Source organism: Bombus bifarius, unplaced genomic scaffold, assembly GCF_011952205.1.
Source record: "Bombus bifarius isolate JDL3187 unplaced genomic scaffold, Bbif_JDL3187 scf7180000008008, whole genome shotgun sequence".
NCBI classification, from domain to species: domain Eukaryota; kingdom Metazoa; phylum Arthropoda; class Insecta; order Hymenoptera; family Apidae; genus Bombus; species Bombus bifarius.
Window position 1 is genome coordinate 6,775,034 of NW_022884386.1, and position 27,643 is coordinate 6,802,676.

At 42.0% G+C, this 27,643-nt stretch overlaps 1 protein-coding gene and 1 long non-coding RNA gene across 3 annotated transcripts in view; one reads left to right on the plus strand and one right to left on the minus strand.

Annotated features, from left to right (window-relative positions):
* The window catches only part of LOC117206492, a 122,922-nt gene that overhangs the window by 81,809 nt on the left and 13,470 nt on the right, over nucleotides 1-27,643 (minus strand). The window lies entirely within an intron of this gene.
* Nucleotides 12,401-27,643, plus strand: part of LOC117206481 (serine-rich adhesin for platelets) — a 60,219-nt gene continuing 44,976 nt past the window's right edge. For both annotated transcript variants that reach the window (XM_033445858.1, XM_033445859.1), the window contains exons 1-4: nucleotides 12,401-12,870; nucleotides 22,685-23,113; nucleotides 23,626-24,123; nucleotides 24,416-26,178. In XM_033445858.1, coding sequence (XP_033301749.1) covers nucleotides 12,868-12,870; nucleotides 22,685-23,113; nucleotides 23,626-24,123; nucleotides 24,416-26,178 — 2,693 coding nt within the window. In that variant the 5' untranslated portion in view covers nucleotides 12,401-12,867. The remainder of the gene's footprint in view (nucleotides 12,871-22,684; nucleotides 23,114-23,625; nucleotides 24,124-24,415; nucleotides 26,179-27,643) is intronic.

A 27,643-nucleotide genomic window follows, 5' to 3' on the forward strand; every position in this document is an offset into this window, starting at 1 on the left:
TTTCACCACACTGTAGCAAATTCGAATCGTTTCTGAACGTTATTCGAAGCTTGGAACCTTTGAACGTTCCCAAGAGTCTTTACGATTTGGATACGTTTTACGAATCTTGCGAGTCTCGGATGTCTTGGAAGTCTACAATTGGAACATTTTAAACTTTCATTGAGAGTGTCTTTAGATTATCAATATATATTGTCGATATTTCAATTTCAGTTCTCAACTAATTTATTATTGTAAATTCATCAGTGTGTATTGTTAATATTTATCGGCAAACTGCGTTTTTGTTAGGAACTTTGAAATATCGATGATACAAGGGGACACTCTTAATTCATCGTGCGAATATACCGCTTGGACAAAATGTTTGCAAGATAATAAATATAATATTTACCAAGCTCTCGAAACCTATTGAAATTCTCAAGACTTCCAAAACGTTCGAGACTTGCAAGATTTTTAAAGCATTCAAGACACCTAAAACTTAATCAAGACATAAGAATTCCAAGCTTCGAATTACGCGCGAAACGAATCGAATTTTTCGTTGGATATACGGATTCGAAGCGATTGCAAATGTGTCAGATCTCGTGGCTATATGTGGCGAACGAGCAGGTATTAAAATAGCAACAACTCTCTTCTATTCGCACGACGACGTGCAGATTTGAAAGCGGAGAATCATTTATATTCGGGATTTTTCACGAGACGTTTTTGTCGAACATAATGCACGACGTGCTTTCACTATCGTTCTCGCTGCGACGAAAAGAAAGTGCTGTAACCCGTCCCCGTTGCGAAAATCACCCTGTAACACATCGTTCGACCGATCCGTAGGTATACACCGATCGAACGTTATCGATCGATAAATCAATCCCTTTTGACGTGCCACGTTGTCAAGCCAGGAAGAAACATACGATTGTTCGTAACGAGCCGTTATTCTTCGATATCGAATAGAAGGAAAAAAGATGGAGGAATGTTACTAATCACCGTAATAATTGTAATTGTAATGCTCGACGTTGGAAAAAAAAAAAAAAAGAGAAACCGAGACGGACGACGGAAGCTTTTATTCCATTCGCAATCCCGCCGCCTCGTGTGTCCGACTACCCCGTTAACTGTAATTTACTATTACGATTATACGTTACGCTATACGCAAAATGGAGACAGAATTTTATTTACCAAATACGAGTTTTTTAATAAAACACTTTTTTGTGAAAGATACAAACCTGCCTCGGCTTGTTTATTTCTTTCTCTTTCAAGTCTCGACGTAGTATATCGCTTAGATAAAAATATATTATCGCCTAATGAAAAAAATCCGCAATTACCTTGTTGCCAACCCAATAGATACACTTACGTGACTGTTCAAAAGTCTTAGGATGATTATTACATTTAGCTTCGAAATTAAGGAACAGATATCACGTTATACGATAAAGAAAGTATGTTAGTATTCTAATACCTTATAGATTGAATTCAAATAACAACAAAAACAATTCGTAATCTATATCGTTCTGTCAAAAATACTAAATGTCCTAAGACTCTTACACACAAGTGTACATATAGGCAACAAGTACGTGTATAATGAAACATACGATTGAGAATTCGTACGATCTATTAACACTCGCTATGATAACGCTCTAATATCTGGAACCCTCGAAGATTTAAGAAACATTAGAAAATTGTGAGAATGGTGATGAAATTTATATTAATCTGCATAGCTAACGTTATTCTAAGATATACAAGCGGATGACAAAGACACTTCTATTTCTTCCCATAATTGATCGAATAGACAATTTCCATACAGAATTGATCGCTAATACGTACAACATTGATCTCAAAGTTGTTTTTCTCTTACGAAGGATGAGAAATACGACTTATCGAGTCGTTCACATATGCTTGAAAATTCTCGTGTATTTGAAAATCACACTGAATCTAAGCGGAGTATGTTGAAAATTCGAAGCCATTCTATTGGTTCCAGCAATGGTTTTCGATCGCCTGCGAGATGAATGAGTTTTCAAAGAACAACTTAGAAAGCAGCTACTGCGACCAAATATGGCGGCATCTTCGACGACGAGATTCTTGGGAATCGTCGGCCCGCGGAACGGCAAACAGGTATATCCCGATTTCGTTCCTCGTTTTGCATCTCCCGCGTGTCTGTTGTGTTCGTCATGACGCTCGGTATATGTATGTACGTGCAACTGCAGCCCGTTCACCGAGAGACTGACCTCGATTCCACGTTTCAAGAACGTGCCTTTTCGCGTCACGACTCGGAATCGTCGCGACCTTTGCGATCCTTTTATTCCACGATGACGGTTTTACCAGCGGAGCCCCGCCGATCGAGACACGAATTCCAATCACGATCACCCTTTGATCGATTTTTACCTATCGATTCAACTGCTATAAGAAGGCTACTACGTTTCTGTGAAACAGGTAAGACAACGATGGAATCGAAGGCTTTGGCATTAAATTAACAGGCTGCCACATCGAACTGGTCACGTACAAATATTTTTCTCTTCGCTTGTGTTATTGTTCGAATACGAACATTTGCATTTTTGGGAAATTTCAACGTTTTCTTTATTCGTTTAAGCGTTTATATAGACGAATATTACGAAATTGGAATTATATACGAAAGGAAAAATTTCTAGTGTCGAGACAATAAACACACTGTATAAGAAGAAGGTCCTTTATGGAAATAAAACGCTCAAACGTTCCACTGCAAAGAGCAGTTTTATTAATACTTGGTATTATCGTTCGTACGAGAAGTTATATACGCTTCGTTTAAATAAAAAAGAAGCTCTTTTGTTATAAAGTCTTTTGCCACTGATTATACATAAGACGACGTACAAGAAGATAAAGATATTCGTTAAATTCGTTAAAAGAAGAAACATTCGGAAAATACGTGCAAGAAAATTGGACGTTCCTACACTTTCGTATAATTGGACCACGTAGGAAAGATTTTTACGCGACCTGCGTGGAATGCGTTAACAATAGGTTAAGGTGCATAGAGTTCTGACCACTTGCTGGACTTCGGAACACCGAAAAGTGCATCGATACAAGGAGATAACTGGTCGTTCGATGCGAGCTTCTTCGGATCGTTCTACCATGAGTTTCAACGGAAATTTAAGCGTCTTCAAGGAGATGATTCGCGTCTCGCGACTGTTGTTCAGACTTAACCAGCGTAACGGGTTACAGCAAGATTGCTCCATTTTTCAAGCGAACAGCAAATCGAGTACAATTTTCAAAAAAAAACATTCACTTTTATTTTTTCGATGTTTCTTTCAGTCAGTTTACGCTAGTTTACGATAACTTTGAAGAAAATTTCGAGGATGAAAGTAAATACCGTTGGTCATCGATCAAATGCCTTCCTTGGGACTATCTTCGTTCAAACCATAAAACCGTAAAGGTTTCGTTCTAAATGTTCGAGCTCGTATCTGCCAATGTTAACCCAGTTTACGCTACACGCGTGAGACGATTTCGTCAATGGCGGGCAGAATGAGAAACTGTCGCAACGTGACGCATTTAATAATGGCGTGACGAAATACTGATTTAATTAGATACGGTCTCGTTATAACGCGTCGTAAATGATTAGGAGACTTGGCGAAGCAGTCACCGACGTTCTTCATCGTTCCGTGGAAATCAATGGATCAATCCTCGTGAATAAGTCTATTAAGCCGAGTGCGTCATTGAAAACTTCAAAGTGCGATATTCAAAGTTAGATACCTGAAAAGGTGGCCTGAACCAGAAGGTACCGTTACTACCTGTTCCTCGAACCGTCTCCAATTTTATCTCTGTTCCCGTACGTGGGCAGGAAGAAGAGGAAGAAGCCTCGTGCTCTTCGCGTCTCTCTATACCTCTGTACCGTCTCCCTTTTCACCACCCTCTTCTACCTCTCTCGACCGTGCCTCGTCGAGGATCGCAAAATTTCAGGGTCGTTAACCCACGAAAACGAGCCGTTTCCACGGAAACGTTTCTTTTTCTTCCTACCGTTTTGTCACCTATGTCGGAAACCGGTAAGCTGTTTCCTGGCGTGCCGCGGCCAGATCCAAGATCGCGTTGAGATCGAGAGAACGTCGCATCGTGGAAGAAAAGAGGATGCTTCTTCCGACCGAGTCAGGCAAAGAAGAATTCGCGTTGATAAACCGATAACTGCGATAGGAGGAAAGTTGAGATACCGTGGCAATGGCATCCAAGTGATTGTAAAATGTATGTACGGAGTTCCCTGGCACGGTTGAGCTAATATCAATAGTGAAATTTTGCAAACTATAAGTCACATGTTTCCAGTGCTAACGCACCTTCTTGTGGGTTGGTTCTTCTTAGATTTCAAAAAGATCTTCTATCTAGGTTCCATTTGTCAAATCACGTTCATATGAATATGAATTGTATGGAAACTTCTAGCAAGGATCGATCAATGGCAGTAGCGCAGTATTTTGTTCAAAGTGAAAGTTGAATTAATGGCAAAGAATCGCAGATATTACATCCACACGACATTACGTCGAACGTAAGAAGAACGTTAGATGTTTGAAACTTGCGGTGCAACTTAGAGATCGCGTTCGTTCCAAAATCTGCTGAATCGGCTAAATGGCCTTTAGACCCTTATTCAAGGTCTCCTCTTGGTTGGCAAAATATCCGCAGTTTAGTTAATAAGAACACCGAGAAGGACATTCCTGGACACCATATAGAGATACAGTTCCAAAACAGACTAGCAGAGATCGTTGTCCTCGTTCGAAGTTGCACGGATGCGCGCGCGCGCGCTTATCGAGACTCCTACCAACTCCGATCGGAAAGCCACCTGCCGCATACCTTTTGCGCCGTCGCCGGAGGCGGCAGTCTCCGCTCTTTCTCTCCTCGGAGAGAGAGGCGGAGACAGGTAGAACGAGAGAGAGAGAGAGAGAGAGAGAGAGAGACGATCGGCGAAAAAAAGATTCGCTTTCACGAAAGTCCATGCAGCCATTGCAGCCTTTTCGTTTTCCCGCATCATCCTCTACGCTCATCTGGAATGCGCGCCTACTTGAAGAGAAAAAAGTAAAAGAGGAATGGAATGTACGAGTGAGTTTATTGGAAGTTAAATCGAAACTAGAAGCATTTTTAAATAAATTTCTCGATTTACAAAAGGTTATACAGATACAATTACGATAGTGAAGAATTTTCGATCCTCCGGAAACAAGTGACTTCTTTCTATCAGCTCGCATATTGGAAGTAGAGAGCAATGGTAGATCTCAAGGAGACGTAAAAGAATAATAATTGTAACGTCGTACATTTCTTATAATTCTCAATTCACCAAGACGATCGATATAAATTTTGAGTGACTCATATGCGCACCGTCGCTCTGGTCGGCTTGATAGTATTTTTACGGTTTCTTTTATCGATAGATATTCTTATCTTTGTATAGAATATTTCATATCATTTAAAAACTGCGAATTTTCTCCTCCATATCTGACTGCAATTTTTCTTTATCCGTTTAAGACTCGCTCGGTGATACACGATCCGTTAAAAACCGGTTATTTTATATATGTTACGATCTTATTGAAGTAGTAAAAATTCTTTGAACGGAAGAATGTTGTTCTCGTAAGTAAATCAGAGCGGTCCGAAAAATGCTTTAAATGGAAGTTCGATAGCGCAGGAACTGTAACACCGTGCGAAATTCTTGGCACGCGACGCCTATGCACCGTTGCTCGATCGGCTTGCCGCTTCCACGCGATTCGATGTTCACGGAACGGTCTGCGGAATCGGTAATTGCTAGGCGAGCTGTCGATCGTCCTCGTTACGCGTTCGAATTGAAGTCGGTCCGAAACTGTGACTCGGTTCGCTCTTTTCTTTCTCAACCTCGTTCACTTTTGCGTGACCTCTGTGAATCCAAGTTACAGCCGACGATTTTAACGTGTAACGATTTTAACGTTACCTCCACTCCCCCCCTGAAGCACGGACAGGCATTTGTGACACACCCTGTATGTAGCGAGGGAAATATCTTTAAACATAGCATGGCAGAGCACAGCTTTGGCGTAACTTGTCGATGAATCCTCGAATTACTTGGACAAGGACGATCTAGCCTGGTGTAAACGGAGCAGTTGCGACGAGGCACGCTTTCCTCGATTATTACGTAAAAGTTAACTGCACACGCGACTGGCAACGATGACGATTACGCGACAGGAATAACGCTGTGATTTCATCGTTAACGTTGTTCAACGCCATGAAACACGGTTATTTTGCCGTGCAGTCGCGTGTCACCGATGGCTGGACGGTTCTTTTCGCGTTGCGTGCCAATGGGAAACGCGTGGTCGGGGTCAGTCACCGAAAAGAAGACAGAGATGTTGAATAAAGGATGAAATATCGCTTCATAATTTATTATACCCACATAATATCCTGATGTCAAGGGAGAATGTACGCTCGTAAAGTAAATAAAATTTGCAATGTAAAATCACTGTACAAACAAAAATGTTAAATGAAAAAAGCTAAAGTAAATTATTTCAACGCTCATAACCATCTTTACCATACTCCGCTTCAAGTCTACGTTCTTTCCCGCTAGAAAAAATCGTTTTCTATTTTTTCTCCATTCACGTCGTTTACGATTTCAGCTCCTTAATTATCGACCTCGCGGAAGCGAAATCAGACGCGCACTTTGCGCCGATGCCGCCGCTCGTACCAGCAACCCAGATCTTCGCGCGATGGAAATATACCGTTAAAACGTACCAGGGGCCCGCAGCCGTATAACTCCCGTTCGACGAATCGTCGTTTGCCAGGAATTCTCGCTGCCCCTCTCCTCGTCTCAACGATCGATCCAACACCGATGGATCGCTGCAGGATATCCGGACGATTTTCGATGCCTCGATCGGGAAACTAGCGGCGAATTTAGATTATGTAAACAGATTGAAGGTGCATCGTGGATGATTCATCCGTGTTGACGATACAAAGATCGTTTTCACCCGTATTTGATCCAAAACGAATATCCAAAGCGACCAGTGAACAAAATACAGTCAATTTATACTTTAACGAATCGCATGGAAGATTTAGTTGTAGCGAAACAGTTACGATCGGTCTATGTTTGTTCAGTAACGAATAAACAAACGCCTTTCTCTCGTTTCCAACATGCATGAACTTTGATAGCTCGAAAATCTCTGTACGACTAAAATTTTGTTCGTTCCTTCCTGCTTAGTTAGGAGAACGTTCTTAATTAGAAAATTTTAACTCCTCCCTTGAAATTCCAATTATTTGTTTGTTTATTTGTTTACGGGAAAGAATAAACCAAGTATGAAATTGTTATAAATTTGTGAAAAATAAATTCATAAGACTACATATGAATCTGTACAAATCAAGTTCATTACAAACTAATATAGATTAGGATAAGATAGGAAACAAAAAGTTGTTAATTACATGGCTAAATTAGAGGAAGATATCGGTGGGAGAATAAACACTATTGATATTTAACATTACGCGTTTGATATCGGTATGATACCCATGCGTGTTTCGTGGGGATGCGCATGAAAAACATCATAATGTCGCAGATTTCTCGCAGGAACGTTTAATTCGATGATTTTTAGACGGCCAATAAGTCCATTAAATACTTTGCGGGCGAATCAAATGTCAGGAAACATCCTTCGACAATCTAGCGATGTTAATCCAAGGGTTGAACGTTATTGACCGATAATTATGACACGTATAAGACATGGGTTCACCTCGATGTTTGGCAGGGTACTTGAATTACCAAAGTTCGACAGTATTTCGCACGTTCTCTCGCAATGGCTATACTTATTATATAATTCAGTCTCGACGCTCGTTATTTCGTGACATTTCGTTCATCATTTCGCTGACATTTAAAAAGCTAGTAAAGTAAAATCAACCATCGAGCTGCTATAAATAATTCGATTCTCAAGTTTCGTATGCGCCGTGCACGAACCATCCGAATCGTGCAAAATGTAAAAACCACGTAGATTCGCATAAACCGCTCAGATTTTATCGTCTGTAAATTGCGTTCCGGAAAATATCCGGGACGAACAACCTCGATGCAACAACATCCTCTATTAGAAAACACGATAGTGACCGAGTCTCGCGCTGGTGAAAGCGTCGTAAGCTGCATCGTCGCGCTTTTTGCCGCCGTTTCTTTCATAATTGTCGTGATCGTGTCTGCTCGATCTGCGGATAAACGCGTCACGAGCGCGGACAGCGTTACACATGGGGTCGTTATAGCCCTATGAGAGGCAGTAAGACGTCCACAGAGACTGCACGCCATATGAAACGATGAAAAACCTTCGCTGCGCCGTGATACAGATACCATTCATTAAGTTCAGTGGCGATAAACGACTTCCGGCCTGTTTCTTACAGTCCCGATGCATATTCACTGTGCAACGCGGTTATACGAGCGAAAGTACTTTTAGCGGGAAATTATCGGCGCGCGGCATGCCAGGAAGAACTCATCCTCGAGCGGAAGGCAAGTGCAATGGATAGAAACGCGAAGGAAGCGAAACGAATCGAGTAGCGAAGTCGTTAAACGTGTGGCTATTGGATGCCAGAACTACGAGGATCGATTTCATTTACGACACAGTGTTATGCGGTTGATTATAGAAGAAACGTGTACGTGAAATACTAAAACGCAGATATACCTACAGTGGCTGTAACAAAAGTATTTGTACGATAGATACTCTTATTTTCGCAACGAAATATTTTCCGTCAGATCGCGCGTTTCATTTTCGTACGTTGAAATTTTTCCGATGCGTAGTTATTTAGACCTTACGATTAATTGGCATATAAGCGCTATAATAAATATAATAACGTGCAAGCATTCTCCGTAACTATCGCAAATCGTCCACCAGGTTACATTGATCTATGAAACGAACCGAGTAATCGAACCTGTCTTTAGATTGCGGGGTGCGCGTTTATTCAAACCTCTTTTCCCTTTCGATCGAGTGGCATCGTATATCGTGCACCATAAAGTTTCTAACGGCGGCAGAAAGCACGACGCGCCACAGCACGTCGAAACTCGAGCGGAAAACGAACGCTTCTCGCCTCTGGCTCTGAATCACCGATCCCGATAAACGACTCGCGCAACATTCTCACGGCCGTCGCCGCTTTCGAACCTCCGCGACTCGTTGCATTGTTGCGGCTTTTGCATAATTCCACTTCCGACATTCCGACCGGCGTTTTCGCCCGCGTGGTCACCAACCGGCACGGTTTTACCGGCGAAAGTGCCTTTGATGGTAAATAATCAACAACGATGTAGTCGAGTGGAATCGAGCTGTGTGCGTATCGATGCGGTGGGAGCAAGGAAACGTCAATGGTCGACGGATTGGACGTTGTTGGCAGCCGCACGATGGGTCTGCGGTTTTGCAAAACGGGCCAGCGGTATGTCGGACACGTCTGACAGGATTACCTGTCGAGTGCTATATCGGTGAGAATCGAATCGACGTAACTCGAGTACCGCGTTTTCCTCGCGATAATCCAGGTGCTTCTGGGATACGAGCCACCACGAGTTTCTCATTCATCCTCCGATACAATGTTTTCGTGCATCGTGCGAGTTCTTTTTTCTGTAGACTACGATTATAACGAGTGCGTTTTCTGACGAATTGATAAATATAATTAACCGGTTAATTGCGGAATTTAGTTTTAGAAATTTCTCATGGGATCGGGTCGTAGAGCGCGTAAATAAATACAAGCGACGACAAGTGTACTCGTCAAACGTAGTTAACTGGTTACTACGTGCACTCCGTAATTATTAGGACGCAGAAATCAAGACTAACCATAAGAATCTTATTAGATACATCAACTAGGATAGTCACACTCGACGCTGTTAAACGCAGCATCGTTATGGTACGGTGGTGAACGCCTGTTGCGTTCAACACCATTTAGTGTCTTCGGGAGCAAACCGTATCCAACACAGTGCCAAAAGTTTCGTCGACGTCGCAATTAGCTTCGTCAAGAGTCGAAGGACGCGCTGATAACGACGAAAGCAACGCGTATACAGCGTTGAACGCGACAAGATTAAGCACAAGAACGCCACGTTTAACAGCGTTAAACGAGATCTTCTCAGAAACTCACTGATCACTGATGCATCTCGAGAAACCGAAACGTATGCAAGGTAATCACTCTCATAAGAATCAACGTAAATACATTTGATTATTCTGACGTATTTGTCAGAACCCTAATTCGTCAGAAAACAGTCTCTCGCGTTCTCTTTGATGTTCCTCGCGAATTGTCACGCAATGGGTAGGCGCAACCTGGAGTTACGTGGATCGTCAGAAGAGAAGAACCTTCGAACTCGGTCGACTAGACCAAAGAACATGCTTGCCTTAAGAGACGGAACTGGGGGAATGTAATAATAGCAAAGAAGAAGAAGAAGAAGGCGTACAGAGAGTACGCCTCCGGCACTTTTCTCCTGGCTTAATCGTTATGGAAAGTCGGAGGATAATATGGGACGTCGGCGCGCCGCAGAATCTCGTAGGAGCAACCAACAATCTCCTGCAAAAACTAAGCGTTGAAACCTGGACTTTCTGACGAACATCGAAAAAGATGACGAAGAAACATTCGTCTGTCCGTACTTATCAGGTTAATCTCGCATGAAACGTCGTTTCTTCGAAATTCGAATTTAGCGGATTAACACCAAAGAATGTTATCCCATCGACGAATGAGTTTCTTACAAGCCTAACTGATCAACCTCCGGTTCATCCTAACCCCAATTTCATTATCCAACTTAATAAAAATGGTGCTAACGAATGTACAATATTATTGTTGCGACGATATCAACGTTGAAAATTAAGAACAGGATAGCCCTGGGAAGATTTTCTAAAATCCAGAACAGAAATATTTATCGAAAATAAATATCTCGACGAGCAAAAGTGTGTCAAGATTTCAGTCAGACAATAGTTCAATTAATACAGTTGCTTCGGTGAGAAGCGAAAGTATATTTATTTCAATCGAAGAAAACGAACGTTTCATACGTTCCAACTAAGCTACGGATATTTATGGGAAATCGAAGTCTAAAATCCAAGTGTGAAATAATATATGGTTATAATTCAAATATATAATTTATATTGGATTGGCAACCAAGTGATTGCGGATTTTGTCAATACCAACTAATAGCAAAATCCGCGATCACTTAGTTGTCAACGTAATATACTAAACGTCGATAGTTCTAGGTGTTAATACAATTTGCGTAGCCCGTTTTCTCTTCGCCTGTACCCATTTTCAATTCGACAAAATTCCAAAAGTTGAGCCTACACACCAGCGGAGTTTGAACAGGTGTATCAGTGACTGATGGTGCGTAACTCGAGCAGAAATTGCGCGTACCGCTTAATCGGTGCGTAACGTGGAAATACGCGCGCCCCATTCGGAGCGTCAAGTGCGGCATCGACGACCGCGGATAATACGCAGGCACACCGCAAGAATCTCGTTCGGTTGGATCGGCTGGTAGGCCACACTGTCGAAGCAAGGTGCGCGTCGAAGCGATACGATGGTGAGATCGGTTCCTTACAACTCTCCTCGAACGCACCAACGCTCTACGACGCTCAAATCTGATAACTTTTTCGAAAGTGCGAAACCTTTCGAACAGCCTTACTCCGTTCGATTCTCTCAATTTCTCAATTCGACATAATACGGTCAATATCCAGACACGGTCGTCCTAAACTCTCGATTTTTGCGTATTGATGAACGTTCGTGTTATTAAACGAGCTACTCAGAAAGCTGATCGACTTCATAAATTAAAGAATAGAAAAAGCTGGGATATCAGATACAAATGTTCTTTAGAATTCACATGGGAATGTACGATTATCTATACGACTAGCGAAGTTAAGAGGATAACTCGTGGATTCATTTGAGAAACTGAATGACCATTGGCGATGAAATTGGGAAATTTATACGAGCGGAGTTGGTTGGTTTAACTTGCGAGAGGTTCGAATTCGAACAGCGAACAGGTCCGACCACGTAGCTTCGAAAGTTACGGCAGCAATCTGTCGCGAAAAAGAACGGAATCTGCGAGTAAACTGGTGCTACACCATGCGCTCTAAACTCTCCATTTTTGCACATTGGCGAACGTTCGCGTTATTAAATTCCAAAGATTGCTGGAAAAGTCTCGACATTAATTTCTCACCGGAGAAGATGTCGATCTCTAAACACACCGGTGTTATCCAACCATCCTAAACTCTCGATTTTTGAGCATCGATTCGTGTCATTAAATCCGAAGCTCAGTGGACAGGTCCGACCAAATTGCTCGAAAGGCCACAGAAGGGGACTCGAATGGTGGAGGTACGGATGGGCACTTGGCTCGCGGTTAAAGGAGGTTGAGTGAACGGGGGACGCGGGTAGACAGCCGAACAGAGAGGAAAAGAGTGGAGATGTGAGAGGAAGAGAGAAGGAGCTGGAGAGGGAAGACAGGGGGGAAGGAGGGAAAGAGAAAGGGGGAAAGAGACAGGAGACGGTGTTTGTAATCAAAGGGGCGATCCGCGGAGCGGCGTGGAAGAAAGTCAGCCTACTGGTGAGCCAGTCCGGCACGGCGCGTTGTCCCGAATGCACGTCGAACCATCGATTTCCGCGTGTGCTGGCCACGTGATCGTGCTCAATCGCCACATATCTTTCCTTGTGTTCGCTGTTGCTGTTGCCGACTTGATCTATTCATCGTAGTTCTCGCTTCACGCCTCCAACAACTCGATCGAACGCGATACTTCTTCCAGTTCGAAGAAGTTCTGCCATCGTACATCTCGAATCGATCGCGTAATCACTGGTCGAGCAGATACTGCAGAGAGACTTTAACGGTATACCGCGAAAGGTGGGTTACGCGAGGAAACCTGTACAGCCTGGTAACAAGTCGAAAGAAGCTGCGTTCGAGGATCACGTGGTTCGAATACTGGTGGATGCAAGGGACAGGGACGGTTTGCTAGTCTTCTGGCGATGAAAACGAGTGGCGAATGAATGGTAAGTAGAGGTAATCGTCGTGGGAACTGACCCGGTCGGTTCTATAGGATCGCGAGACATCGCGATTCCAATTCTTTCGTGTCTTTAGCCGTGAAACAGAGTAACGATGATTACAACCCGTACGTGTTTTGACGAACTTCTGACCGATATAGCTACTTTCATAAAACTCTGAACGAAGATACGGAACAAGTCACATTTTCTTTATTTTTCAAGGGGAAACAGTTTTAAGATTCGGTAGGTTGCTGATCAAACTCGTCTTACCAAAATTCCACGTGTACTTGGTTCTGGAGCTAAACGCGTGCTTTTTCATCCTATTCAAAATTTTCGGAATATTCCTCATCTTGATAACTAGATAATTAGACATCTCTGATTTTCATAAAATTTATCAACTTGTCGATTATTTTTCAAACACATCTGCGTCTTTACGCTTGATGGGTTATTTACAATTTCCGATTGCGCAATGTGAAAATCCTCCTGTTTAATCGCAGAGTGACATTACGATCGGAATATCAACATATATGTACTTATTGTGATTTCGATGGGATTTTACTGTAATCGTAGCCTAAATCGAGGGACTAAACATTAGCTTCATCCTATACATTCAAAGTTGCAAGACCTTCGAAGGTTGATCGTGTAGCGATGCTTACAAGGTCGAGTGGAAGATCGTAGGAATGCGAATGACATCGCGGCTACTATATGAATATAGGCGTGTAGTATGAAAGACTCGAAGAAGCATCGTGACAAGTGGACGGACGTACGCAACGAGATAGTAGCATATTGAACGAGACATATTCGAGTTCATACGATCTGGCAGTTCGCTATCGAAACTGCGTACTCGTTTAATCCGTTTAACCAGGTGTCACCGCTACGGCTTCGATGAACGTCACACTGATATGAAATCGAGGGAACGTCAAAAATTATCCTCTTATCGCGCTCTATTATCGAGATACTATTCTTTGAGTTCTCCAACAAACAGTCCTTGACAAACTACGATATCCAACTATCGTAAGGTCATTGTATCGTACAAAATACTTTCAAGCGATTGATAGAACATGGTAGAAATTCTTGTGATTTGTCTCTGGAATAGCAACATGCCCAATTCACGTATGCACTGGCTCACGAGAATATTAAAACGATTACATAATATTGGACTAAGACCTGTTACTAATAAATATATAAATAATAACGATTAATTACATGGACAATACCAAGCACTTAAAACATACTCTTGATATCTCGATTTTCTATTAATTTTCTCTAGCTGTGATCTCCCTGATTTTTAGATTCTCTAAATTCTCTTTATTTTTGGTCTCTCCCAATTTTCTCGATCGATTCGGTTACTTCCTAGCGGGAATCAGTTCCTAGTGGGAGTAAAAGGTTGCCGATAATAAGAGACGGCGTTTCCTCTGATCGACAAGAAATCTCTCCGGCGAAACCAGTTTCCATGGTAGAGGACAGCGCGGGGCCTTTGAAAGCCGGTGGCATTTTACATGTTTTTTCCACCGTGAGTGGAGAGACCACGGCGGATCGCCGTGATTTTCTAGCCGCCAGGTATTCATAGTCGATGCCTAGATAATTATTCCTGATTCTCGTGAAAGTTTCGAGCACGCCGACGACGCAAGGAAGCGCCACGCTTGCCAAACAAACAACACGCGGCCCGATCCCTTTACCGCGTGCGCGTAACATTCTAAAGACACGCTGCCTCTCGCAACGAAAGCGATTTTTCTTTTATTCCGACGTTATACAACGCTTCCGTGTTTCTAAGTCATTTCCAAAGCGTTTGATTCGAGTGGAAATACCGAATGTTGTTATTATTATTAATTCTTAACACGAAAACGCAATAGGATTGGTAAAGCTGTAGTTTGACTAAACGATCGTAACGTGGATCGTCTATCCTGTTAAGAACAAACCGTTTAAGGTGTCGTCGAATGCAAGAACGTGAGGAATGTAGTTTTTCTAGGCGTGGAGGCCAAATATCTCGGAGATGATGCTGCACGTGCGCCATAAAAATAGTAATTTCGATTCAATCGAACGTGTTCGACTACTTCGACTTGAAAGTAAGTTTAAACGAGGGAAATAATGGGCAACTGGATGGGTCGACCGGATACTAATTGAAAAAGATATTAAAAAGGACATTCGAAGGAAAACCAGTTTATAACGACTGTTTAATGTGCAATTTTTGCAAATCAGGCGCTCAAAAGTAATTAATTTTTTCTGGTTGTAATAAAGCATAGTAAGACGATTTCTTAGTAATAAGATGGAAAATGTAAGAAGCGAAAGAAAACGCTTGTACACGAGCACCAAGGTGTTGAATAAGTTGAACTGAAACTTCTAAAACAAATTTCGTACAAATTTCGAACGAAGGCTTTCAAGCTTTCGAATTGCAAAATTTCCGCCTTTTAAAGATTCAAATATCTGATATACCTTTGATCACCTTTCGATGCTAATTGCGCGATGAAAATAAAAGTGGAACGATAAATCTTTCCTTTGCGCCCGGTGCAAGCGGCGAAGGAAAAAAAAAGAAGACGGGACGAATTTAAAACGGCGTTTTCCTCGGTGAAACGAATACACGGAGATTTAAGTAATGAATGGAGCACGCTGTCAAAATCCGTGAAGCGTGACGGAGAACGCCGTCGTTACGTAATTCCGCTGCATTGTAACGTCGTTCACGGCTGGGAAAATGCAGAATTCCAAAGGGTTACAGGTATCCACTTAGCCGAGTGTAAACATTTCCGTGCGGAACGCCCGATACTTCCGAATAAGGGCGCCAGCTTTACCTTATACGTAACAATTTATCTATTAACATGCTCGCCTCTGTTTTCCGCGTACCTAACCGCGATGATCGCACGTTTAACATTGGAACTCTGATCACAGCGAACATGAATTCTCATCGATTAATTAGCTAACCATCTTATAACATTTTACTATGAAAGAATAACAAAACTGAACTGATACATAGTAGCGATACTAAAGTAAATTGTACATTCGAAACTAAATTATAATAAAAATAGATTATAATAGAAATAAAAGCAAAATTCATAGAAATTCCAAAGTTTACTAATTTTCGTTCTTACCGTTATCGTACCGAATATTCCGAGAAACATATTCTGATATGTACGATTTATTTTTTCACACAGCATCATCCACTTGCTCGTTATATTATAAATTACCGAGGCACTCTGTACAAGATAATTGCCACGTGGCTAACTACACTCTACGATAGAATGTTACTCGTTCCTATTAACCGTCTTCTACTTCATTCACCTAGAATGCAAAACTAGAATTTCCAGACAAGAATTCATCTGCCGTTAACGCGGAAAAATCGATTTACCGATACAAGATACAAGGACAAGTCTGGTATGGGGAACGATCTAGACGGCGTTCGAAGTAGAATATGTCCGTTCGAGTTAGGCCAGAAGAGCGCGAGTAGAATGGATACGAGTTGTAGGTCAGTTTCGAGCGGTTTATTAATTCAGAGCAGGTTTAGCTGTCCCGGTTGTTTGACAAACCGATTACACTCGGCCGTAATCGAGCCGTGCATTTATTAGGATGCGGTATAGTTTTGGGTGTCAAGGAGGATGAGCAGTTAGAGGGTTACCCCGAAGAGGGCGAGACCATTACGTGGCAATTTCCTTCTTCGAAGCCTTTGACTCGCTCGTCAAACGTTTCTATGCGCCGAATTCGCTCACGAGGAAATTAATTCCGAGAGATGTAAAAACACGGTGCTGTTTCTAATTGACCGAATCCGCAGAAACGCGCGTGCTCCTAGCGTTCCAATGCGAATTCTAAGATCGTTTATATGGTAACGAACGAGAGATCGTAAACGCCATTCAATGCGGAAGACTACGTTTGGTTGTACGATGTATTCTGTGGTACAGTGGCTTACAGAAGTATTCGAACGCGTACGGAACACTTTTTATGGATACGTTATACGAAACATTGTGAAATTTCATCGATGCTGTAACAAGATACGATTATCACAATTAAATTGGTAAAATTTCGAACGAATCCGAAAACGTACATAGAAATTACGAGATATTTATTGGAAGCATACAGCTCGCAAAGATCATCAAGGTATTTTAACCGTATTATTAAACCACGATACTTTTTTAGTGAGATCATCCTTAACATTATACGTTTAAGATCACCATTCGTACTGTACGATTACATTTTACCAAGTATTAGGTCGTCCGAAAAGTTTCTCTCCTTTTGTAAGAAAATAATAATAATTTTTCGTTTTATATTATTTTATCGATTTACGTACGATCCATTTTGTTCTATCAAAATAAAGATTACAACGTTCCACAGATTAGGTTTCATGTTTGTATAAAGACGTGTCTGTGAAAGAAAGACACTTTTCGGACAACCTATATATGTTTGCAAAAGTGTCTTGTAATTTTTATATATTTTTTAATGTAGGATTAGTTTCAAATTGTATCAAGTTTGAAAATGTTTCGTATCACATACACGAAGGTACTCTGTTCCTAAATGTGAATTTTCTTAGCGTGCAAATACTTTCGCGAGCCACTGTATCTCGTGAGAATGCGCGTACCGGTAGAATCGGACATTTTTTACTAACACGCTATTTGCTGTTTCTGTTACTTTCCAGCGATTTATCAATCTCGCGAACTTCGTTTACGGCCTCTTATTTTTGCGGCGTCGTGCACGATTTCTGTGTCAAGTTTGAAACGGAACGATGTTATCCGGGGCAGGTGCGATCGATTGGGCGCATCTCGCGAATCGGAACAAGGTTTCGTAATATTTTCACGAAGGTGCTCCGGTGCTGTGAGTGGCGAGAGAGCCGGTATATTGAGAATGTGGCGCTCAGCCCTGCGGCTACGAATTCCGTTACGCGCACTTGTATGGTTCTTCAGCTTCTGCCCGTCCTACACTGGCCACGAATAAATTTTTTTACCATCGAGCTGGCATCGGGATCCTCGACCGGATCCACGCTTCTTTCTCGTAAATTTCGTACAAGGAGAACCAAACCTCTTTCAACTCTTTCGAATCGGATTTTTCTTTTAGCAATGAACGCAATAACGTAATATAAACTGTAATGCATTGGTGTTTTAAGAAATATGTAACTTTTACGATCTCGGTATAAACGTATATTATGATGTTTAAAATGTAATTCTTTTTAACAATGAACGCGGTAGTACGATATAAACTGTCCATCCATTGATAGGTGAAGAAACATTGAAATTGTAATTGAATTTACTAGGCGATCTCTGTTCCTACTGTTTCTATTTAATATCGATATTTATTTATTTAGCTGTTTTTGAATACCTGCGTACTATGTATACAAAATACTAGCGTATTTTGAATACAACGGCAAATAGTTACCGGATACAGATAGGAAAGTAGAAAGAAAAGAAAAGAACAGTTAAAAATAACAATTTTGTACAATACAGATGAGAGAGCACAGTAATGAGGTAATAAAGGAAAATAAACGGTAAATTTAGGATCAAGATACTGGCTCGTAGGCCACTCGCTCGAATGACACGGCACTGGTGGTTTTCTGGTGATTTAAAGTATCAAGATGGAAATATTTAAACTTGTAAGCATGACATCGAAATAGTAACGGTTTTCTTAAAGGTCTGAGTGGCGCATTAAAATTGATCAACGCAAGGATATGTTTGCATAGTCATCGATTATCTTACGTAGCAAAGACAAACCAGCTACAAATCTATGTTCATCCACAGACCTTAGCTCGAGTAATTATTGGTAATCGAATAATCATAGTACGTTCTGTTCATAGAGTAATGCAATCGATTGTTGACAAACCGAAGGAACCTATGTTGAATTCTTTCGGGAAACAGCATGCGTTTAACAAAGTAACAAGACCAAATGGGATATACATACTTCAGGTGGAGTCTGACTAACGAGCAGTATAATAATCTAATCGTTGAAGGCAGCAGAAAATCAGGGGAATGGCGCATAGCATATCCTAAGGCTCTTGAGGATGTGTTTCAGATATTTTTAAAGTAGAGAGGGAGAAGGTCAGTCGAGAGTCCGAATAAACTGCAAGGTCACTGGCGAATTGAACTGGAAAGACAGCGGAGTCTGAAAGTGAATAATGAGAAACAGCAAGAGAATAAGTAGAAGAATAGCGTATCACGTGATATTTGGAAACATCGAGAACCATCCTACTCGATAAGGACCAAGCATCTAAATTCTCTAAATCAGACTGCAAATACGAACAATTTAGGGGGCTGTTAAAGTATAAAATAGTTGAAGTAACAAACGATCTTCTCTCGTGTAAAACTAAAATTACTCGATTATTGGAAAAATCCGATCGTTTAAACATACGTGTATCACGACTAGCTCATCGAAATTTTACGGGTCCATAGTTGCTTGCCTTCTTTCGACTCGCCTCCTCCATCTGAAATCAGATCTCTCTTAATATCTCCTCTACAATCAACCCGATGGAAATCATCTTCCATTGAAACGTCCTAATTTAACAAGATTATCCAACTTGCGCAAGGTAGAAAGTTGCCCGAATTCCAAATTCGACAATCTCCGTTATTCCCCGTTTGACAAAATCACGAAAGCGTGAGACGACGATTCGACCAAACAGACTCCCTAGATTAAATTAAATTTTAGATGCTCGTCCGATCGTTGCCGTGAAAGAAAGTTCGCCGATGCGCTCGATCGTTCACGATCAACCACGTACTAAAAAAGGATCTACCATACGCTGGAATCTCTGAAATAATCGTTAACGAGCCTGTACCTTCGTTATTTTATTCTTTATCGTCGAGCTCGATCGTGGCGATCGATATCGTTTTCTAGTAGCCGTTTCGACGTTTTGCGCGGGTCGCGTCCGAAGGTTGCGTGTGCACCTCGGCTGTTTCACCCAGTGATTTACGAGGCTGGAAGCAAGGACTTTCCATTCTCGTGATTCGCGTGAGACGTTCTCCGTGAAAAGGACCCCGTAGCAATATGAAAAATTACGACCGTGATTCCGTAGCGAGCGGTGGGAGGGCAATTGGCGATCAGCTGATCGCTCGACAGTGACCCGGGGTCAATCTACTTTCTATTTCTCGCGTTCTACGGAAATTGGAAGAACAGAGGGAGGAGAAACTGCGTGACGGTCTCGAGTAGAAGTTGGAGGATACTTTCTCGCGACGAGAAGGCGAATATACATATCGTTAGACGATCGGGATGCTGATGAGTGAAAACGAAGGAGGCGGTGAATAAAGAGTCGCCCCTCAAAGACTTATTGGTCGAGACGAGGCGACGGGAATCGCGGGAATCGAGCGACTCTCTGGAAAAGTATTTTCTCTATCGTGAGAAGAGATCGCCGCGAGATCAAGGTATACAGAAGAAAGATCGGTCGGACGATTTTTTCTCTTTCCCCGGGTACCACGATTGTCGTCTGCGTTCCACTCTCGAACGTGCGACAGCCGACCTGTATATCATTCTGAATTAACTTTCCTAACGTACATAAATTTTATTATACTTCTATGCAACCGTAATACCTCTCAGATTTTTATTATTGTTTTTCTCACGTGATTACAATTTAAAAATCGCTTGCGTAATGTTGCGAATACGTTTGACACCGTGAAATAGATTTTCCTTCCACATACATGTATTTTACGCTTCTTGTACACTAATAGCAATTTATCCGACGTATGACGTAAACGAAGTTAAAAGTATCTAGTTTTTGTATTTGATGGCAGAAGTGGAAGAAATTTTGAGAACAAACGGATAATTATTTTCTAAATCGTCTATTCTGAATTCTCTGTCATTTTACACATCCCAAAAGTTAATTTCATAGATATATGCGAATATAAGTATATCGTTGGCGATTCTTACAACAAAGAAAGATATATTTTAATGATATCTACGTAGACTAAATTGAAATTCTACGGCGAATACCTGTGATTATAATAATTAAATATATGCAGTGCAAGGGTCAATCTTTTTAAAAATATCGAGGGAAGGAAGAATATGAAATATTTCTCTTTCGCGTAGCAGAAAGAGTTCCAAGCGTTCGTTTTACAGATACAGAAAATTTGTCTTTTTGTTTACTACGATCGTTTTCCTGTACCCTTTACACGTAAATAAGATCTTTTGAGTCAACTTGGAACGCAGCTACGTGTAAAAAGTCGATTTCGCTGGCTGATTTATATTCGTGCATCTTTGATATTTGTTCGTAATTTGCAGCATAATCGTATTATTGTAACAGTACACGAGTAGTTGGGAAAACGAACAGTTACAGCGGGACATGAAAGTTCCGCGTTAAGTTGGTCACGCGAGCTCGCCGGCATGTAGTTAAGATCGCTTAATAACCATCCGAGATGTTCTCGTGCTACGTGACACAGTTTGTCGGCTTGATGACAATCCGCGAGATTTCTGCTTGACAACTGTTCACGCACATTACAATTTCCCCCGACCAGATTCGTGTCTCGAAATCGTCTATGAACTTAGCCTTTCTCTCCTACTTCCTGTGTTAATACCGAGGAAATTCATCTGACAATTGTTACAATTGCCATTTCCCTACATATTTGCGACACTGTACGTATATTCGCTCTTCTCTTGTATTAGCTTGTCCGAAAAGTGTCTTTCTTTTACAGACGCGTCTTTTACAACGATGCATCTTTATACAAATATGAAACCTAATCTGTCGAACGTTGTGATCTTTATTTTGATAGAACAAAATGGATCATTCGTAATTCGATAAAATAATATAAAACGGAAAATGTTGTGCGTCCATTATTTTCTTATGAAACGAAAGAAATTTTTATAATAGTAAGAGTCGTGGTAAGGTATAATCGAATCGATGATTTGTGATTTAAAATCGCTAAGGATTCTCCGGGTGAAATTGTGAAGTTTAAAAGTGAAAAGATGCATAGAATGCGGATAAAACGCAAAAATATGTAAAATATTCAAAGTATTACTCGTTATAACATTTAGTGGATGAGCCAACTCTTCATTTCTGTTCTGCTTCTTTGCTCGTATTCGTAAGAATAAGGATTTGCATACACATCCATGAAATTCTTTTCTGAATATTCAATGTTGACGAGGTTTGTAAGAAAAGTTTCAAAAGCTTTTTATGATTCGGCATAAATTACCAGAATATTTCTGTACATATCAGCCGTGAGCATTTGAAAAGATTGCCATAAAATTTGTCTGGGAACATAAATTTAACATTTGGTAAAGGTTAATGACATTCTCTACTTCGTCCAAGCAATATTTTAATCCCCGACAGAAGGAACTACAAATGAAGAAACTGTGACAGCTCCGTACTAGAAATTTCTTACCTCTAGAAGTAAAGTAATCCTCATAAATCCGGCATAACGAAACCAATTAGTTATCGAGAAAGTACATTAAATCACGCAATTACTTTAAGTACACGATGTTCCGAAGAAAGCACGCGCAGAAAAAGTTTTATTTAAAGAAACGCCGCTCCATATGCACCAACCTAATAAAACCATGCACACGTTTAATCTTCCATCATAGTGTGACAGAGGATAATGAGATCTGATGAGAACATTCCTATCAAATTATATCCGAATTAATGATTCATACCTTAAAATTACCTTTTCTTCTGCTTTCCTGATATGCTAAAAAGTTTCATCTATACGATAATTATTACAAATGTCTTCCACGTATAAAACGGCGCGCACGATGATATCGTGGTACAGCTATTCGAATTAACGGAGAAAGCGGTAATAACGTCGTCTAACGAGTTACGCGTAAAAAGATCGTTTACCCTGTAAAAGCGCGCAAAGTTCGTTCGAACCAGCGAGAAAACTTGTCCATCGATCGATTACGACATAGATCGTCTACAATGGTACGGACCTGCTTTCAGGGAGTGGCCAGCATTCCGGACTCTAAAGATCAGCGGGCTTGCGATGAATGGAACGCTTTAAGAACGATCCGGAAAATGGATGTCGCCAAGAGTGGAACGGAGGATTTCGTGACGGTGGTCAGCGTCGAGGGCCAGCCACCGTCGGAAAATTTCGTAACCGTATTGTCCATTGGTAGCGGTAAGAAAGAGGATGAACCTCCTTTACCTGTAACTTTGACAAAGAACCCAAGCAACGGAGTCGATGGACCACTCGAGGAAGAAGTCGAAGTGTACAGATTACCAGGAGAGCGATTAGGCTTTGGATTGAAGTTCGAAGGAGGAAATAAGACGTCTGAAAGGGTTAGGAGGCTGTTTGTTCAGAGCTGCGCGGAACAAAGCCCGGCCAGTAGAGCGAAATGTTCGTGGGGTACTTTGGGAGAGGGTGACGAGGTAAGGAAATTGTCGAGTTTCGCTAGTACCTACTAGCCTTCTTTCCTAATGCTTTATATAAACAATGTTTCAACTTTAATTTTGTAAAACATTGCGTGTGAAAAATAAGGAAAAATATAGGGAGCAAAGCAGTTTGTATTTGTCACGTCTTTACGCTAAATTAGTCGCACTTATGCTCTATACGCTAAATAAGATAAATATCCAGGTGTCCTGTTTCTTTGTAACCAACCTGTATGTTTAAAGATAAAAGCATTCTTAAGTCGTTCTGTGCTTCTCGTTCGGTATTAGACTTATACTTCTAGTAATTTTAACGAACGTTAAGAGGGTGGATTGAACAAACTGATCACTTTTCCGTGTCACGAGTGACGTTTATAATTTTCGAGACCCAGTTGCCGCGTAACGATTCCCAGGAGAAGCGGTTTGTTTCTAGGAAAGAACAGGAGCAAGAAACGAGCTTGCCGCATCATCTCACGTGCGCACACACCGGTCATGTTACCGTGTCTCTTTTCCAGGTACTCTCGATAGACGGTGTACCAGTGACACACATGACTCGGTTGGATTGCGTGAGGCGATTGAAGGAGTCACAGCTAGTTATCAAGCTAATGGTTAGGTGCAGAGGAGCGCTCAGGCCCGAAGTGGTGAGCGCTGAGAAAAAGAGTTCACCGGAGAAAAACAAAGTGCCGCCCGAATTGCCATCGGCGCCTCCGCCTGTACCGCCGCGAAAGTTGAGGCAAGCTCGAGGCTTGGCCGACGGCGAAGCGAACCCGAGTCCTGTCAAAAAATCCTGGAACGGATCCAGGTCGCAGAGTAGCTCGCACACTATTTCGCAGACGAGTTCGCAAAATAGTTCTCAAAATGGATCACCCAGCACGCAGCTAGCCAATCAGCTCGACAGCAAGTCGAGTCCATTCGATAGCTGCGAGGCTTCCCCGAAAAGCAATGGATCCGTTCAAGAAAGCCCGAAGGGATCGCCCAAGGAACGCTCGCCCGAATTCGCGAAATCGAAGCAGGTGAAGTAACGATGAAAATAAAACGCTCGAAACAACTAGAGGATCGCATTATCGTTTAATGGCCGTTTTAAACTTTATTTTTCTCGTAGCATCATAAAGATAACGCATCGATCAATCACAAGTATCGCAAAAATATCATGTCGATCTAGCACGTGGTAGCCACTTTGGCGCCTATCCGTCCGAGTGGCGAAGTAGAATCATCGATTCGGTAGCGATTCTCTAGTCGTTTTAAGCGATGTATCTTATTTTTCTTCGATACGATCAACGAATACTAATGTCTGTACATTCGCAGGAACCTCCAGAAGCGATGGTATACGTGGACGCCAGGTCGCAATGTGGCTCGACTCACGGAAGCACGTCAGACGACACAGGCAGCTCGATGTCAACAGTGATCGATCGATTTTCAACCTCGGACCGAGTATCCACAATTTCAACTGCCTCGACTGCTTCCACAACCTCCGAGCAGCCGAACGAATTCTCACGAATCGACCAAGACTTCGACCGATCCTCGGACCGCGACTCGCAACTGTCCAAGGCGATTTGTCCATTCGAGAACCTGGACGATTACTCGTCAAACCCTCCCGATTACCTGCTTCGCCGTCTAGCCAGCTCGGAAGCAGTGACCCACGTGGAGTCGCGAGGAGAAGTGGAGAAGATCACCGCGGTAGTGGCACCGAACACTGTGCTGATCGAGGAAACGATCACCTTTCAGCCGCCGTTGAGCTTCCAGGACGCGCCGTTAAGCTACGGCCACGAAGCCAGACCTGATCTTTTTTACACGGCCGATCTGGCCGCCGACTCGACGACGCATTTCAGGCCAATTAAGGACGACGTGGAGCTCGTCGAGCGCGTGAACAGCATCCACGAGGAGTTCCACGCAACGAGCTCCTCGAAGGAGCTGGAGAAGCACAAGGAGACGTCCAGCGGACGAAGTTCGGACAGGACGCCTCCGCCTCTGCCGGCGAGGAATCACGTAAACAGGATCAGCGTCAATCAACCGACCAACGATCGCGCCGTCGACTCGCGTTCCCAGAAACTGTCCGACCAGTCCTCCATCGAGACTTCCGACAGCCAGGATGCACCTGTTCTACCGCCCAAGCCGCTACCCAGAAGAGACGTCAAGATCAGACGGAAGAGACCACCTCCGCCGCCGCCGCCACCCACGATCGTGCCCCGGACCGAGGTCAAACCCTCCTCGTTACCCGAGTCCAGGCAAACGAGTTTCGAGGAGGACGACGAGCCACCGCGCCTCAACGCTGACATCACCAGCAGCAAACTGGACGAGGTTGTCGTCAGGGCGAAGCTCGAGGACAGATCGAAGATTCACGACAGACGAGATTTAGAAATGAATCCGACACTATCGAAGAGTTTCGGCGACGAAGCTGGAGATTCGGAGAAGAAGAGAATCGAAGAAACGGATGACACCGAGTCTATGGAGGACTATGATCCTCGAGAGGACGAAGGCTTCAGGACGAACAAGGTGTTGGAGATAATCGAGATAAGGAAAGCGAAAGCGTTCTCGCCTCGCAGGGCGAATTTAACGATGCGCGAGGACGACGAGGAGAAGAGTAAATGTAAAATTAATGATGATGAACGAAGAAATGATGATAGTGAAAGGACGAAGGTAATAAATGTGAGTAACAGTAACTATCAGCAACCGGTAAGACCTAAACCAGAGCTTAGGACTTCACTTACGATTTCAACTGAAATAGAAGATTCTGACGACGAAGGAGAACAGGTTACGAAGTTTAATGAGCCGATAGATGAACAGGACGATAAGAAGGACGTTAGAAACGAGAATTTGGATCAATTTGGTTCACCGGTTAAAGCTGATATACTTGGACGACGAGAAAGCAGCGAAAGCGAGGATTCCTATCGATCGTGTAACGATATTAGCGTGCATAGTCTAACGAATAGCTGTACCCAAAACAACAAGGAAATTATGGACGAGGAAGACACGAGCGAAGAAAGCGACGACGGAGATTATTACTGGCAGAGCAACTTGGCGACGATTGGCGAAGAGGAGGAAACGAATTCTCTAGAATATACGAATCCGTGAGTCTTCAAGTCTTCATCTTCGTTGCGTTTTAACCTGTTAATCGGGTCATGCCTTAACATATTCGCAGCTACTAAGATACAGCTGGTCCTTTGCAGCTGCATCTTTCTTCTTATGTGAAAAATTTTGATTTCCAAAAGTATGTTATTTATATATGCACGTAAATATTATTTTAATACATTGATCGTTGTTCTGTGTTTCATCGAAATGCACGAACTCAAAAACATGATACAATAGTTACGTTAGCAGCATCGTAGCATAGTCAGTAGCAGCGAATGTGTTAAACAAACATTTCTTTAGTCAGGAAAATAGGAATAAATACGGACAAATCAATTAGGTCGATTTTAGTTCGTGCTAATGTAAATTATAGTAGAATCTTTTTCAGAAATATGAAAGGGCAGGTAAAAAGATAAGGGATCCCTAAATAAAACCATTATTATATCTAGAAGATATTGAGTTACAAATTGAGTTACAAGTTAACTCGTCTTCCCGGTTTAACTGATTAAAGTATAACTTGTCTGCCCACGGTAGACTCCTTTCTAATGAACTTTCACTATAATTATGATTAAAGTAGTACCATTACGCGACTACATTAGGCTATTTATCTCTGGATTCTGCCGCGCTCCTTCAATTCTAGTATCTCAATCTCACATTCGTTTCTAGAGACAAAAGTCCTTTTAACCAAACGTTTCAAACAAATCTTTGCGCATAAAGTTCCAACGTGAAACTACGTTTCTTTCGTTTCATCTTGAAGCTCAATAGATTGTTTAAGGATAGAAAAACACCCAAAAGAAAATGGCCCAAAGATCGGAATTAACGGACGACTTAACTTTGACCGTTTCAACGCGGATGTTTCTTTTAACAATAAACGTAATAACACAATATTACAAATTATAATACACGTAGTTTAAAAAATATATAGCTCGATCGTGATATCTTAAATGGAATACTTAGTTCCATTTTTCTATATGCCGCGCTTTTTGCGAGCAAAATATTCCAAGAAAGAAGATATCTGAAGAGATACGACCGTGAAGAAGAAATAAAGAGAACAGCAAAGTTGAACAATTTCTCGCACCAGTCGTAGCGAACGATCCTTGTCGCACTTTGCTGGTGTCGAACCACGAATTTGAACGAGGTGGAACTTTTTAGGATTGAACAATATGTTTGGCGATAAACGTGTCGTTCAACTTGGCGAAACCAGTTCTCGAAACAGGGAACAAAAGCAGTGTTCGTACGCAACGATCGGTCGCGAGATACCTCCGATCAGCTGCCTGATTTTACTCCAAAACTGGTCTCGGTGTCTTACTACGAATTATCAAAGTATACCATCTACTAGATTTTACCGGAATACGCTTTTCGCGCCGATCTGCTATCTTATTCACAGTGTTTACGTAGGAAGCAGTCTAAGTAGGTAGCAGTTCACAGTACATTAATTCCCAACTATGGATCGCGTCGAGAAACCTC